Below are 16,904 nucleotides of genomic sequence, written 5' to 3'. Positions count from 1 at the left end.
CTTTTCTGCTCATCATCATTATGTGACAGAATCCATTCAAACAGTAAATGATTGTCTTCCAGCAAATTGTCAGATCAAAAGAATTGATCAACGCGGACTGTCACAAACTTTTCACCCTCCACAATGAAGCACTGCGAGTGTGCTGCATGCATTTAAGCAGGAAACAAAAGCACTGGGGTTTTACACAGACACAAATACACACACCTTACTCATTCAAAACACAGAAAGAAAGAAAGAAAAGTTAGCTCTACCTGCAGTTGTAGGTCCGGATCTCTTTGTTGTCACGCTTGCACTTGATTGCCACGAATATCATAGTGACAAAGAGGATGCCAGCGATGGAGCCCAGAGCAATAATGAAAATCAGGGATAAGTTCACAGAGCCCATTGACTCTTGGGCATCAAGAGCCGGGGACAGGTAGATTAGGATTAGGGCAGAGGCAGAAAGAGATGTCTTGCCATGGTCACGGGCCACCACTATCAGTTCATAGGAAGGCTTGGAGTTTTCATTAAAGGTGCGAGTGGTTCTGACTTCTCCATTGACCTGGTCTATTTCGAAGAAACCGCGGTCACCTTCTGTCATGTCATAGGTGACTCGGCCATTTTCACCCTCATCATAGTCATCTGCCTTAACTATAGTCACCAAGTAGCCTATGCCGGCGTTTCGAGGAATATAGACCTCGGCAGTGCCATTGATTAGAGGTGGGGCGGTGATTACTGGGGTGTTATCGTTGACATCGAGGATAATGACCCTCACTGTGGCATTGCTCTGCAGCGAGGGCAAGCCGCCATCCTTGGCCAGCACCTTGAATTCGAATGCCTTGGTCTGTTCATGGTTGAAGGATCGGAGCGCATAGATATCACCAGAGTTGGGATTGATGGAGACATAGGTGAAGACGGGCATGTCTCGCACCTGTGATGGCACAATTTGGTAGGAGACACTGCCATTGAGACCCATGTCGGGGTCGCGGGCAGAGACAGAGAGCAGATAGGCGCCAGGAGTGTTGTTCTCCTGTACAATGACTTGATAGTAAGGCTTGGAGAAGTGTGGGTGGTTGTCATTCTCATCAGTGATGCGCACAGTAAAGGACTTGGCACTTTGCAGCATAGGCACGCCGCTGTCTCGAGCCTGAATTGTAAGATTGTACTGGTCGTGCTGCTCGCGATCCAGCCGTCCATCAACAAGGATAGTGGAGAAGCTTTCATACTCCTGCAGACGAAAGGGTACAGTGCCTAGCAAGCGGCACTGCACACGTCCATTGAGACCTGAGTCGCGATCAGACACCCGAACCAGGGCAATCACGTAGCCCGGGGGGGCGCTCTCGCTCACCTCCACAAGCTCGCTATTGACAGACAGTAGGTTGATAATTGGCGGGTTATCGTTAGTGTCTAGTACGCTGACGGTGACTTTGCAATGTGCGGGGATAGAGTTGGGCCCCAGGTCCTTGGCTTGCACATCTAGCTCGTACACGTGACCCTCTTCATAGTCTAGCGCTCCGGTGACAGTGACAAGGCCGCTGTGTGGGTCAATTTGGAAAAGTTCACGTGTGCGGTCATTGACATAGCCGTAGAAGGAGTAGATCACCTGGCCATTGGTGCCCTCATCTGGATCGCTGGCATTCAGGCGGATGACAGGTGTATTGGGAGGTGAGTTTTCAGGCACACTCACTGAGTAGGTGGACTCTCCAAACACCGGGTTATTGTCATTAGAGTCAGTCACCTTGATGCTGAGGCCAACTGTGCCCATGTGGGGTGGGTCACCTCCGTCGAGTGCTGTGATGCGAAAGTTGTAATGTGACTGTGTCTCGCGGTCCAGGCTCTTCTCCACTACGAGTTCGGCAAAGCGCGAACCGTCACCCCGCGTCTTTATCTCCAGACCAAAGAGCTCGTTGGGAGTGAGCTCGTAGTTCTGCACACCAAAGCTGCCCGAGTCCGGATCATAAGCGCTGTCCAGTGGGATGCGCGTGCCGGGACTGGCTGCTTCAGAGATCTCCAGCTCAATCTGTGCGGCCGGGAAACTGGGAGCATTGTCGTTCAGGTCCTTGATCTCCACCTTAATCACACAGATCTCCATTGAGCTGGACATGACCTCTAGCGAGATGATGCACTTGGGGCTCTGGCGGCACAGCAGGTCTCGGTCGATCTTCTGCTTGGTGACCAACAGACCTGAGCTGGGGTTGATGTCCACCAGGTGCGGAGCTGAGTTGGACACCACGCGGAACGTAGAAGCTTGCCGCGGATCCATCGCGAAGCCGGCCTCCCGCGCGTCTTTGGCCACATTAGCGATCACCGTCCCGGCACGCTGCTCCTCTTCTACTGAGTATTTAAGGTTAATCAGGGCGGCCGCCTGGGTCCACAGTACTGCCAGCAGCAGTAGCGTCGGCAGCAAGAGAGACTCCATGGCTGCGCGGGGCTCTGCCTGGCCTCGCCTCTCCACACCCCTCCGAGGCCGTCGCCGCCGGCGCTCCAGCTTCCCGCCGGCTCGGGCCGCCTGTTGCGCGCGCCCCGTGGCCCCGGAGGCCGCGGGAGGAGTCCCGCCCAGGGCAGCCCGGCGGCGCGCAGGATGAACCCGCGCGGGCTCCAATGCTGAGGTCGTAGTGGACTCGGCGGCGGCTTTCTGGGGGCCCGGGGGCTCCGAGGGGCCAAGGGAGCGCCGCACGGCCCCGAGCCCCCTCCCTCCAGCCCGGCTACTCAGTTTTCCCCCTTCAAAGTTAGCCGGACGCGACTGGCCGCAGCGGCGCAGGGCTGCGGGTAGAGTGGCGCTTGCACGCCCCAGACGGCCACAAGCAGCAGAGTCGGGACCGTACTTGGGGCGCGGACGCCTAAGGCTGTTGGAGCGCAGCCTTTCAGACACTGCCCGACCAGCCGCTGCGCACCGGCACTGGGGCAGGCGAGCGCGTAGTCTATGCACCTGGCATGCGCAAGGACCTCCCCCCAGCGCGCCCAGCTCACTGCGGAGGGAGCTCCCGCCCGGTACGCGCCCTCCGGACTCCGGGGGGGGGGGCACTCTGGCCTCTTCAAGGCCTGTTGGGGAGAAAAGGGGGATCGTAGGCAGAAGTCTGAGTTGCTGGCAAGCTCCTTGGACGCCTGGGGATTTGGCTGAGCTGGAGGGCTGTCCCGGGGCGGGCAGAGGAAGGGGGAAGGGAGAGATGCGAGAGAGTGCTCTCTCTAGCGCCGAGGTTGGCGTCCGAGGGCGTGGGGGGCGCGTCTGCCCAGGATCCGGGGTGGCCACAGGGCTCCTCCCACAGAGCGGTTGAGGGGCTATGGGCGTTTATATCTCGGAAATCAAAGTTACCAACGCAGCCCAGGCCTCCGCCTCAAGTTTATCAAAATAGGAAGATGGCAATTTGTCCAAGAAAATCAAAGTCCTGCTCTTTCCAATTGCCCTGGGGGGAGGGTACGGGGAATGGGAAGGTGAAGAAGAGAAGCTACTACAGTACCGGCTAGGAGAGGCGGGGCTGCAGCTGCGGGTACCCGGGGCTTCTTCGCCTCTCCAGGTTTGGGTTGGGATGTCGCTCCAAGGACCGCAGCCGCCGCCGCCGCCGCCGCCGCCGCCGCCGCCTCCGCTGCTGCTGCTGCCGCCGCCGCCGCCGCCAAAGGAAGCCCTCCTTAGTTCAGTTCACGTCGCTGGGGCCCGCCTCTGCAGCTGCCAGGGTCGACGGTTTCTGTCGCCTCCAAAGTTTACTTGCGGGAGCGTCTGGATCCCATCCTCCAGGAGAAGCACTGTCCGTCTGTCCGCCCCGCTTAGGGCTTCCGCCCTCCCCGGCGCTCGCGCGCTAGGGAGGTCTGTCTATCTGAGCCGGGCTGTGCGTGGATGTGCCAAAAGGAGGAAGAGTGAGTGTGTGGATGGGAAGTGTGAGTGTGGAGTAGGAGAGAGCAGGAAGAAATGGGATTGGGGTGGGAGGTTTCGGATCTCAGATGAAATGGCTCAGCTGGAATGCCGCCGGAGAGGACAGCGCACGCCGGCCGGCGAGGGGCTAGGGAAGTGGATGCCAGTGTCCCCCGGGCAAGCCAGGCATGGTGAATGGTAGCTGGTGCTGCCGTCTGCGCCGGCTCTCCGTCTCCCCTCTGAGCCAGCCGCCGCCGCTACTGCTGCTGTTGCTGCTCCTCCTCCCGCTGCCGCAAACTACTGGCCGCGGAGTCTGGAGAGAGCTAGAGAGAGCCCGAGCTGCTGAGCGGGGCTACGCCAGGCACTAGCCAATCAGCGTGCAGCCCAGCGGGCTCCGGTCTTGGGGCGGGACCAAGGCGCGAGGAGGGGCGGAGGAGGGGGGGAGGGGAGGCGGGGCCAAGCGGAAACTTACACACCGGCCCAACAGAGTAGAGTACCCTGCCCCGCAGAGCCCTTGTGGGATTCAGGGGAGGCCTGACTGGTGCGGGACAAGTGGAGTTAGGTGGACCGGACTTGAGGTGTGCTCCCATTGAAGCTGAGTCCACCTAAGTACTGAGCGCCTCTTGCATCTCTTGTTTGCAGAGATTACAGAAAAAAAAATGAAGATTTGATTTTCTTGCTGTTTATCTCCCTCATGTATCTTCATATCTTAAACGCAACATTCTCTTCCCCCTGTCTCTCTTTCTCTCTCCTTTGTCTCACCGTTCTGCATTTCTGTTTCTGTTTTCTCTTATTCTCGGGTAGTCGGGGAAAAAAGAGGAGCAAGCGCCCCCGCTATGGTCATTCATCAAGCTCTTGGCCAGTGTGTCTTCACTTTTGCCAAGAGCAAGGCCGCCATCCACCCAAACCATTATCCCTCACTGGGAAGATGCCGCACTCCCCAGAACACCTCAACACACACACACACACACACACACACACGGTGGAGGGACGGAGAGACGGGGTGGGGGGGGGGTTGTTGGTCCGATCCGGCTCACTCAAGTCTCTACTTAATCAAATGGGATAAGCGACTCAAAAAATGAGTCTCCAAGGGTTCTCGGTACATTTTCTCGCCCCTCACCCAACCCTTTCGGATAATTTAGCTCCCTATAAATAAACTACGTTTGAGAAATCCAGCGGAGCGGACGCCGCTGCGCCGCTCCGCACCGCGCCAGTAGAGCCTGGATCCGGACAGAAGCAGTGGAGTGGGTGCGCCGTCCGCCGAGGTCCCAGGCAGCTGTGAGCCCGCCCTGGTGCGGTGGGCATTCAGCCTTCCCCTGGGGCCTGGTCTCTCTGGGGCGAGGGGGGGGTACCAGATCCCTTTGGGCAGCAGTGGCAGCTGTGGCGTGTGCCAGTGTTGGGAAAGGAACGGGAGGCCGGCGTGGACAGGGTTGACATCAAGCTTAGGCTGCTTCTGAACCAAAGGTACACTAGAGACAGAGGGGGACTCCTCCCTGCCCAAATCTAAGGCTCTTAATTAAGATCGCGAGCTGTGAGAGAGAGAAAAAAAAGCGCCCTCGACGAACAATTTTTTTTCCTGTTTCTTTAGAATTTACAGATTGAGGATGGGAAGAGCTTCTGAATTCACAGTTCTGGAAGAGCAAACCTTCCTTCTGAGTTGGTAGTCTCTATTATTTGAGCGTCTCAGTTGAACAAACTCATAATTAGCTCAGCGACTTTGGCCCGAACCTGTGGGCTCAAAATGAGACTCGCTTTTGCTGTTTTAAAAACATTAAACAAGAATAGGAAAAAACGTGTTTGGACATCACATAATGGATTTTTTTTTCAGAACTGCCATCTTCTTTCTGAGAGCAACCCAGCTGCTTAAAAGAATATATCATCCAAAAGGAGCTAGTTTAGCAGCCTTTACTTTGTCGTGGAGTGGGGGAGGAAAGCTTCCTTCCACAAAAGGGTATTATTTTGCCAGTGAGGTTGAGATCGGACCCTCTGAAAGTGTAGCCAAGGCCAAGGGAAAAGCGCCTGACCCGCTTGCCTCGTGGGGGTTGCTTCACATTAGAATGCAATTCAGCCCCGAACATCAGAGAGAAAATCGAGGTATCTGCAGTGAGAATCATTTCATTTTGATCATTTAGAGCTGCGGGTAGACGGCAGGGAGGGTGGCTTCAGGGAGTCCCGTCCTCCGCCTGGTTTTCTGCAGACACCATTAAGAGAAATGGGCAAGTAGCGGAAGAGAATGACAACATGGCAGGCAGCGCGGGCTCACCTCGTGGGCTGCTAAAGGAAGGGTTCCATTTGATTTATCATAGTTATTTACCTTTGATGTCAGCGAGTGGGAATGAAGTGCAGCTTGGTCTAATTAAAAAGGTCTAAAAAGGCATTTGAAATGGGTTTGCTGTCTGATCACGGGATGTGAGTTCCGTGTTTGGCAGCTTTCTAAAATATTGCTGGAACTATTTAAACAGAACAATTAGCAGCATGCTAAAATGTTTGCATGCTATGCTTAGAAGCTCTTAGCTGTAAACTTTAAGGCGATCTGTTCCCCTTTAAGTTAAAAAAGGATGATGCTGCTTCCTTGTGGCGAAGGCTGTCAGGAACCCGCTGATCAATAAAAGTAAACTGGCGCCTCCACGGCTTGATTGAGCGGGAGCAAAGAGTCTGAGAAGTAGTCTCGGCCATTAACAATCCCCCAGGTAATGAGAAATGGAAGAATTACTCAGGTAAAATGATTAACATTGCTGTGGTATCTGAAAAGATGCACACAACAAGCTAAGAAGACTGTGGACCTTCTTACCTTAGGGAGTGCTAATAGAATGTCTATATGCTGCTGTCTTTTTAAAGATAAATAGGAGAATTCAATTCATGTAGAATGTCATTACCTTTGTAATTGCAATCACATTGGAAAGACATGTTCTGCCTTTGCAAAAACAAACCCCTTCACTAACGCAATGGCACCATTTCCCCGGCTTCCTGCTCGCTGTTCACATTCCAGGCACCCCTCTTATTCCAAGCAGAGCACCAAAGTACTTTCAGTTACCAAACTGCTTTTACAGAAGGCCAAATGCTGAGAGAGGCAGGGGGCGTATGGATCTGCTTCCCTTCTTTCCCAGCACCTCCTCCACCCTCAAGCTCACAGTGATAGTTTCAAAACCCCCCCCCCCCGCACACAATAGTTCTTCCATCCCCCACTCTGTCTATAGATAATCCGAACACCCTTTGCTTTCTGACTCGTTTTTTTCCTAATATATACTCGAGATTATTGCATTCCAACAAAGCTATTAACTAAACGAGGGGCCCCAAACCACCTTCATTATCAGGAATTTATTAGCTAGCAGAATAAAAGCATTTGCATGTAGATAATAAAAACAAAAAGAAAGTTCTGTTCATTTTAGCTTCCGTTTACTTCAATCCTGAAGGGAGCCCCGCCTCCTCGAGCTCTTTAGAGACACAAGAGGGCCATCTAGTGACTATCTCTGGTATTTTTTTCATCTGACTGCTGTAGAGAAACCACCGGAGGCTCTGCTCTGGGTTTGCACAACTGGCCTCAGCTTTCTAGGCCAAGTCAGTTCCTTAGGCTACTGAGGCCAGAATCAAAATTGGTAAAAGGATTGTGGTTTTGTCCTTAGAATCTTATGCGTGCTGCTAAAATTGTCGAAAATTGCAATAGAAGAAACAAAAAAAGATCTTTACCTTTAAATCAAACAGATGTGTGCGTGAAAGCTTTGCTGCCCCAAGACTCAGAAGGGTAAGTTTGATTCAGAAAAGTTTAAATTAATAGTAGGAACTAAGATACCAGGATATGAGGGACTGTATACATAGAGCTTTCTGAGATATGTTTACAAAAGTATTTGTCTCACTCGCCAAAAATAAATAAATAAATAAATAAATAGCATTCAAAGGACTCCAGACTCCAGTTTCTCTCCGCCCTCCACCTCTCTACCTACCTCTTCCTTCTTTATATTTCTGACCTTGCTGCAGGAAACTGGATGTCTTTTGGCTTGATTTTTTTGTTGCTGTTGTTTCATCCCATAAGCATCCCATTCCCCAAATAATCTGACCGACTGCCTGGAACGTTCTCTTAGAACAAAACGGGGGAGAAGGCTCGGCTTCAAAGCTAGCCAAAAAGTCAATCTTACTTTTCCTGACTGCATATCTTCTCTCCTGCCTTGAGATGCACTGTCTAGAATTAAAGAACAAAAGGGGAGGAAGCGGGAAGAAGCTGGAAAGTGTCCTTACTCAAGGCATCATTGACTTTACAGCAACCCTGGGAGGGTTAAACTCTTTGCAGATGTGGAAGCAGAGTTGTGTGGCAGCCCAGTCATTTGCCAAGATGGCCACATTACACAAAACTCAACCGCTTTCCTTGTGAAATCAACAAGTGCTGGCTGTGTGCCCAGCATTGTGTTAGGGACCACGGGGTTTTCTAAAGATGGACCGTGTCCCTGTGAAGATTAAAATTCAGTTCATTATTTGAAGAATAGCATGTAGTTCTATGCACTATAAATATTCCTTGAGAAAGAACTAAACTGGTGTTTATTATGTTGACAGTTTCCTGAAATTCTAATCCCTTCTGCCCCAAATGATTGCCCAATTTGTAGTCACCTCCCCTCCTCCTTCCTCACTGAACCAGGCAGTTGAAGAAAAAGCAACAAGAGCCGCAATCAGGGATGTGGGCCTGTGGAGCAGGAATGAGGTGGGGTTTCCACTAGGATGCACGCTGCTTCTGACCATTTTGGAACACCAGGAAAACGAGAGGCGGGTGGGGGAGGGGGCAAGAAAAGATGTTGAGGTCCCTTGTACTTTTCTTTTCTTGACAAGCCCCACCCAACCCTTGCCCTGTTACAAAGGAAAAAAAAAAACGGTGGCAGCAGGAGTTGCGGCAGGCAGCAGGCACATAAACAAAATACAGAAAGTGTTCTTAAGTGCTAAAATGCCTCACTGTGGTCCTGGTGCCTGCCTTTTCCAAGAAACACAGAAAAGGTCACGGACAGTGGAGACTAAAAGGCTATTAATCACTCTGAGTCTTCCCATTTTGACAAGGCCAGCATCCTTGGAGAAGCTGAGTCAACCCTGACCCCAAGCTTTATGCCCTCTCTCTTTAGGAATTCTGTTCCCCACAGGACCAAACCCCTGCTGCTACCAGACTCATAACTGTCCCTAAATAAACAGACATCACGGGGACCATTTAATTAGCAAAGGCTAAATCAGCAGATACATTTCAATAAATGACACTACTCTCTAACACCTTCTGCACTACCCTGCAGTGATCACCTGTGAAGTTCTGACAGCACCATTTGGGCTCTCAGCATTATAGCCTCTGTCTTTTCATGTGAACTCTCTCCAAGTGGATCCCAAATGCCAGTTTCCTAGGTGCAACCTCATGCCAACTGTTATTGTTCCCACCAACCACCACCACATTTGAAAACAGCTTTCCCTTCAAAGGCGCTCTGGTCAGCTCCTGCTGCCTCTCTCATCCCTGAGAAGAAGGAGAAGAGCTACATTCCACAGCCTCCCAGAGAAAATGCTTTTGACACCTTGAAAGTGAGGGGATCCCCAAATTAGAGACCTCGGGGGAAAAAATTGAAAATGGGACCACCTCATTCACAAGAAGATGGTATTAAAGACTATGGATGTTTGCTTTTAAGATAAATTCATTTTTATTTTTATTAACATTTTTCATCAGTGCTGCAAATCCATGATGTCACAACCTAGAGATCCCAGAAGGAGGCAGAGGGAGCACCATAAAGGGGTCAAATAGAGCAGAAGTGACAGAAGAAAAAGAGGGTCCCAGGGACTCTGGGCATGTGTAACTCACTTAGATTAGAGATCCTTAAGGGAACAGAGCTTTAGGTTCTCAGCCTAGACTTCTCTATCATCTTTAAGCCATTTCTGGTTCTTCTATCAAGTAAAGTAAAAACCGCAGCAGGAATACTACATAAAGGAAGGTTTAGGATACTGAAAGAGGCCTAATCACAATGTCAGTTCTACAAAATATGCCATGGAGATCAGCTTTCCAAGTCTATATATACTGGGAAAATCATATATACACATATGTCCATTCTTACAGTTTGTTTTTAAAGTGCTAACATGACTGAAGAAAACAGATCTTTTAGACTCCAGATACAGTGTGGGAGCTGAAAGGGTGTGTGGGTCATACACGATAGCGCCAGGTCACATTACATTCAAATGTGTGGTAATAGCAAAAACAATTGAGAAGTTGAATAAAAAAGTCAAACTGATGAGCCAACATCCTGAGCGTCTTTTCATATTTTGGGTAAATGATGATTTTTGGCAAAGCACTAAGTCATTGTATACTTTTAAATTCTAGATAGCCAGGTTGGCTCTAGATTGTCTCTTGACTATTCCAAAGCTTCTCCCAGAACGCAGAAGTAGCCTCCTGTAGCTCACCGGGAGGTGCAGCTGCTCCACCAACTGATGTTTTCACCAAACTAGGAAACTTAGTAGTTAACTAATGTTAACATAAGAAGGAAAGAAAGAAAAAAAACCTAATAAACAGGAGGAACTGTCAGTTTGACAGCTGCAGTTACATTACCCAGGCTAGCAATGTAAGTACCAAAGGCATGTCAGGGATGCCACTAACAGCACCGTGCACAGTATCTGTTCAGGTTGACAAGCCCTGGGGCAGTGGCAAAAAAACTGAAAGAGGGAGATCCCAGAAGGAGGCAGAGGGAGCACCATAAAGGGGACAAACAGAGCAGAAGTGACAGGGAAATCATTTCAGCAATAGGGAAGTTATGCACCCTTTTTTTTCTTGAGTGAGAAGAAAACAATGACTTGCCAGCTGGGAAAGCATTCCAATTTGGGGGTCCAAGAGTTTGCATACTGGTGAACTGGGCCTTGGGGGAACTGCATATTAATTTGTATCTGTTTCCTGCAGCTGGAGCCAGAATGGGCCATGGAGGGCCAATGACCTTTCTTCTAAAAGCTGGGAGTTAGGAGGGGAAGGGAGAATGTCCTGTAAGGGACAGCAGCTGCGCTGAGCTTCACTGTTTTCTTTCAGCAAAGATCACAAAATGCAGTCACATCAGTACCAGGGAGTATCTACTCTGTGATGGCAGCCTAGGCAGCAGTGAACAAATTAAGTCTTTTGCCTAATGATGGGTTGGTAAGAGAACTAATGATCTTAGTAGGGAGTGGGCCCAGCTTGAGGTCTGTGTAGCTCTCCGTGTTCTCTGCCTTGGGAAACTGTGGAATGTCAAAAATCCTTGCTGCCTGGCTGTGCAGTTTCATTTGGTGGAACAGGCAATCAGTTCTGGAAGGCTGACCGAATAGAGTGGACAGAATGATAGCTCAAAATGAGATCCATCAATGACTTCGTTGCAGCCCCAGCCAAACAATCAAAAGCAAATAGTCAGCTTCTAAAATCAATGTTTCGTGAGATGATGAGCCAACCAGTGGAGTTCACATGGGGTTGGATGGGAAGGAGAATTGGGAGGGAAATCAGAAAAAATTTTTTTCAAACTACCCACCAAAGCAAGCAGTTGCATTTTCTTGAAAAAGGCAAATTTGGTTCCTAGCAAAATCAGAACTGCAGTCTCCTAGCAGAACAAAACAAAGGAGCAGGGGGCGAGACATTTTTGAAAACAGGAAGGCGTTTTGGCAACAATCACAGGAGGGCTGGTAAGCCATTGTGCTCTTGGGATCCATCTGCTAAGCTCCAGAACATCCTCTTCTTTCTCCACCCCCATCTAGCTCTCGGATTGCAAACACAGGGTCAAGAGCCCGGTCACTTGTGAAGAAACAGTAAAGTGGAAAAGACGGACTCAGCCCGAAGTTGAGGAGAAGAGCCCGGATCCAATTTGTTTCTCTCATGAAGGATGTGGTGGGAGAGACGGGCAAGCCCTTATTCTGATGCCAGAACAAGAGTGGACTTAATTAAATTAATAGAAAGTGCATTTAAAAATTAAAACTCATGTGCAACTTCTAATCAACCTAGAGTCTACTACAGTGCAGGATCATAGATAAGAAGTGACTGTATCTTTAAGGACCTGAATAATTTTATAGCTATTAATAATTTTGTTAGTCATGCAATAAAAACAAACACTAGCAAGGTAATCAAATTGCATGCTCCATAGCAGAGATCAGGACAATCTTTAGGGAAAAAAATAAAAGAGTTTTTCTTCAGTGAAGTATATATGAAGACATCTTCTTCAGACTTTTCTTCCAAATATAGAATGAATATAAATTACTTCATTAAACATTAATTATATAGATATGTACATCTAAGAGCTTTTCCACTGAAAAAGCATACTTATTCTCATATTCTGATACCACCAGAGTAAGACCCCAGCAGTGGCAATTACCATTAAGACTCGAGAGAATTCATAACACCAAATTTAACATCTGTTTAACATCTTTTCTTTTTTCCTTTTTTTTTCGCTATAGGAATTCCATATATAGCCCAGGCTGGCCTTAAATTTGCCATTTTCCTGCCTCAAGTTCCCACGAACTGGAATTGCATGTGTCACTGTGCCTGGCTTTCAAATCTTTCCGTGTTTATCCTAGACAACACATACACACACACAAACCTTCCTTTACAACTCAAGGTCCTGAATAGTATGTAGTGGTCCACTAACCTGTTCCAATATAAAGTCAGATTCTCCTAGGGAAGGGGAGGGTGAAATTAGGATACTTAATTTGATTTTCTTTTCCCAGAGAAATAAACAGCTGTCAACATCCAAGACAGAAAGGTTCATGGACAGCTTTGGAACTTGGAGATCAATGAAATCTGATCGTCTCATGAGAAACAGAGTTCAACTTAAAAAAGTTTAACCAAAGATTTCCTACCAGAGGCAGCCTCTCCTTGCCAGGAAGCCTTTGAAGACCCTCCCAGGTTTCCTGTCCAGTATTGTTTGATCTCCAGGGGACATTAGATTGTTGTAAAGCCACTTTATAAATGAAAATTACTCTATAGATGAAAAATAAATTTGTTCAGCCTGGGCATGTAATTCTTGACTTCTGCAAGTTCCCATGATGTGATCTGAGATAGATAGTAGACCAGGAAAGATAATTCAGTCTCTGAAATAGATTTCTTTGTAAGGATGATGGTTATGATGGTGACTAACTACTTCTTTCCTGTTCCTTCAAATGTCCATCCAATACTAATACACTAAAGGATTTCCCTATTCTGATACATCTGTGTGATGTAGATCATTGATCAATTGTAATTATTTATAAATTTAAATTTAATTATCAATCTCCATTTTAAACCAGTTTCATTAAAAAATATTAATTGATCTGCCTACACTGGATACCATGTACTGACAAGATGTATTAGTTGGAGACATGGATCCTGCCTTCCACATGCTTCAAGTCTGCCTGTCAATATTAAAAAAGAAGAACCACAAACACAGAGCTATACTTATCTGAGCAGCAATGTTCAGTGTTGATGCACAGGAATGGTTAGGAACAGAAAAGCTGTGGGAATACCTTTCCAGTGAGTTAAAGGGTGCTTATGAAGGCATAAATGCTGTAATAAGTCATGTGTTGAAGAAACAATGAAGAATATGATTTGGCTCAAGCACTTATTCTATCAACATTATTGAAGTGCTGTGGCGCAGCCTCAAGGATCAGGCTTTGTGGCTATACAGATTGGGATTCATGTATTGGCTCTACCTTTTTCTCTGGCTAAGTGGCATTAGGCAAATTAATATGGTACGTATTTCATAAAATTGTGGACTATATGAGCTGATGCCTATAAAATGATTCCTATAAAGGACTTCATATTTTACATGCTTAGCATAAAGTTGTTGCGCGTTAGCACTCTTATTCATAGAACACCATGATGCAATGTGACAGATTCGAAATTCAAAATATCAGGTTACTAGTAAAGAAGAGGAAGCCTCTGGCCCTCAAGGATCTCATGGAAGATTTCTACAACAGATAATGAAAGTTGAGGTCGTAAGAGCAGGTGCAGGCTATTATACAGAGGTGATTGCTATGATGAAGAATTCAGAACTTATTTTGGAAGCCAGTGGTGTCATCAAAGACTTTTGTGCTGTGAAATAACTGAGTATCATTTCTTTGATTTGTGATTAATGTCAAGGATTAATGTTGGCTTCTTCAGCCTTTGTCTGCTTCATTTACAATTTAGGGTAGCTCACTTCTTTCATGAGTCAAAATCTAGTACATTGTACATCAATGCAGCATAATGAGCAATGGCTGCTGAGATTCAGTAGCAAAACTGACATCCATTGTAAGGTCTGGCTTCTTAAGCTGCTTTGTGACTCTATATGGGGTTCTGTAGCTGAATGTGAACATTTAGCAAGATATTTGAACAATATCGTGCAATTTATGTGAATGCACAACAATCTAAAATCAATTGAAAGTAAAAGGTGTAGTAAATTTGAGTCGTTTTGGACAGCACATGCCTGCTATATCCTGTGATTTTAATGTAGCTTCAGCGTTTAATAAACATCATGTACACTTTATACATGCACTAACATGCACTGGACACCAAAGAATGCTTCCCCTGAAACACATCAGCTCACATTCAGGACCATGGTGTTTATGAATTGCATTGAATTTACTATACATACATTTTTTTAGATTTATAAACATAATGGTGTATTTGTAGAGAACAAAAGCTTTTTTGTATTTTCCTACCATAATTCCTCAGCATGTATAAAATTAGTTTCTCTTTGAATTGGATTGTGTTATTATGAAAGAATGTTCAATTTTATCGTTAAAAAAGTCTCACTGTGTAGCCTCACCTAGCCTTCAACTAATTATGTAACCTAGGTTAACCTCAAAATGGAGTAATCCTCTTGCCTCGGCTTCCGAAGTACTGTGATTGCAGACATATATTATCATGCTTGGCTAGAGTGTTTGATTTTAATAACTGTTTCCTGAGTCCCTGACTTGAATGCTATAAAATCATAAAACTAATGTCGGTTTGTGATCAGAACAGAATTTTCAACAATTTTTAACTTTCCCTAGGTTTATCTCTGTTATTCTGTACTATGTATTTATATGTAGTAGCATTCTCAGCATTGACCATAATAAAATAAAAGTATCAGTAAATTCTATAAATGCATAAAGATACATTCTTCAGCATGAGGGATCTAGTCAAGATTTAGTTCTTTTTTTTTTTTTTACTTGTTTGGTCTGTGTTTGTATGTTTTGAGACAAGACCTCATGAAGCCCAGCCTGGCCTTTAACAGTTTATTCAAGAATGACTTTGAACTGATCTTCATGCTCCTATCAAGATTTAATTCTTTATGTTAAAATAAACAAGTACATCCACCTCAGTACACAAACTTGCTTTCATCTTTAAGAAATGGTAAAATTAGCTGAGTGGTGGTGGCATATGCTTTTAATCCCAGCACTCGGGAGGCAGCGGCAGGTGAATCTCTGTGAGTTCGAGGCTATCCTGGTCAACAAGAGCTAGTTCCAGGATAGGCTCCAAGCTACAGAGAAACCCTGTCTCAAAAAAAGGGAAAGAAATGGTAAAATTATTTATCAATGCATCAAATTGTTTTTAAATAAATATCTTTGTAATGTATTACCAGTAACTGATTCATATGGCTATGTTATACATATATACCCAAAGTCATGTAGAAATTTTATAGGTTAAAAAGGAACAATGAGCAGAAAAAAAATAAGATACTAAAATGTAAGGTACCAGGACCAGATAGCAATAATGACAGCTGGAAGTCTAAAGCATTGTATCTAATGTATTAAGTCTCAAAATATTTCATAGAAACAAAGATAGGACAAGTCAACAGGACAGTACTTATAACGTGATTCATAGAGATTTGGCTACCAGTGACAAGAGTAATATCTAGGAAATGTAGGTTATACCAATACCAGGGATTCATCCACTATAAAATTCACACTAAGATAAAGGGAATTTGCAGTATATACACATCACTCTTAAATTAGTTAATATATCTGGAATGTCATAATTTTGTACTCTAGACTAAATCTTAGACATGGCTTTGATGATTGACTGCTGCTCTCAGCCTGGGCCTACAGGTGCATCACATTAGTAGACTTAGCTGAAAATAGCTGGAACAAGCAAATATGTTAGTAAAAAGAAGGGCTGACACAGAGACTCACAAGTGTTGCCCTGGCATTTTGTTTGTAATAAATCTTCCTTGAAGTAAAATGCTTAATTGGTTACAATCTGGGAGTCTTTTTGATTTAAGGTGACATTATGTACGAGGAACTGAAGGTACAAGATTTATAATATTTGAATTGTTTAGGAAAATTGCCTTAAGAAATCATCATTCCTTCATCTGGTAAATGTTCATTGAATTCTTATTATGTGAGAATCACCGTGGAAAGAATAGCCAAAACAACTATGGCTTCTGTTCTAATATAACATTCAGAACAGTAAAGGGAAGACTCAAACTTGTAGAAACTTCAAGTTCTAACAAACAATGTGAAAGTCACAGACTAGATACAAATGGTGATGATGATGATGACGACTATGGAGAGAAAACGAAGGGAGAGAGTAAAGGTGCCAGTAAGCAACTGTCCTCCGTGCTTTTTACACTGTATTCCTCAGGATAATACTCTGAAAAGCCAACTAATATGTATATTAGACAAGTAAGGAAATTGAGATATAGAGGGGCCAAGTAACTCGCTTGAGTAACATAGATTAATGATAGCCAAAGCCAGAAAATTGATACGTGGTTCTAGAGCATGCTTTCTTATCTGCTACACCAAAAATGAAGTAGTAGAAATGAATTATAGAGCACCATGATCAGGAAAAGCCTCACCAAGGAAATAACATTTAATAATGGATCTACAGACCATATATAAGGCAGGCTGCATTGATAAGGATTGACAAATGCCAAGAGATGACCTGTCAAACAAATTTTATTTTCTTCAGAATGTTTGCTGGAAATTAGAGTAGGAAGTTTTTAGGGAAAAAAAAGAATACAATAAGACCATAGCCAAAGGTTATACAGAATAATTAAAAACTCAGGAGACAGAGATGTAACAATAAAAAATTATTAACTTTGGGAACTCCAACAGTATATCTATAAAACCATGTGCCACAAGGATTTACATAGTAGTGGGAACTGAAGATCCTGGAATAGAATTCTCCTGT

General features: G+C 45.8%; 1 protein-coding gene across 2 annotated transcripts in view; it reads right to left on the bottom strand.

Moving 5' to 3' along the window:
• The window catches only part of Pcdh19 (protocadherin 19), a 107,575-nt gene extending 103,457 nt beyond the window's left edge, over positions 1 to 4,118 (bottom strand). The window contains exon 1 of one of the 2 annotated variants that reach the window (XM_048417948.3): positions 252 to 4,118. In XM_048417948.3, coding sequence (XP_048273905.1) covers positions 252 to 2,398 — 2,147 coding nt within the window. In that variant the 5' untranslated portion in view covers positions 2,399 to 4,118. The remainder of the gene's footprint in view (positions 1 to 251) is intronic. The other variant, XM_048417947.3, reaches the window with a different exon arrangement.
• Positions 4,119 to 16,904: the final 12,786 nt, after the last annotated feature.

Source organism: Myodes glareolus, chromosome X, assembly GCF_982192425.1.
Source record: "Myodes glareolus chromosome X, mMyoGla1.1, whole genome shotgun sequence".
In the NCBI taxonomy this organism is placed as follows: Eukaryota; Metazoa; Chordata; class Mammalia; order Rodentia; family Cricetidae; genus Myodes; species Myodes glareolus.
Note: the sequence above shows the minus strand (reverse complement) of the source record. Positions and strands in the feature narration are given on the sequence as shown.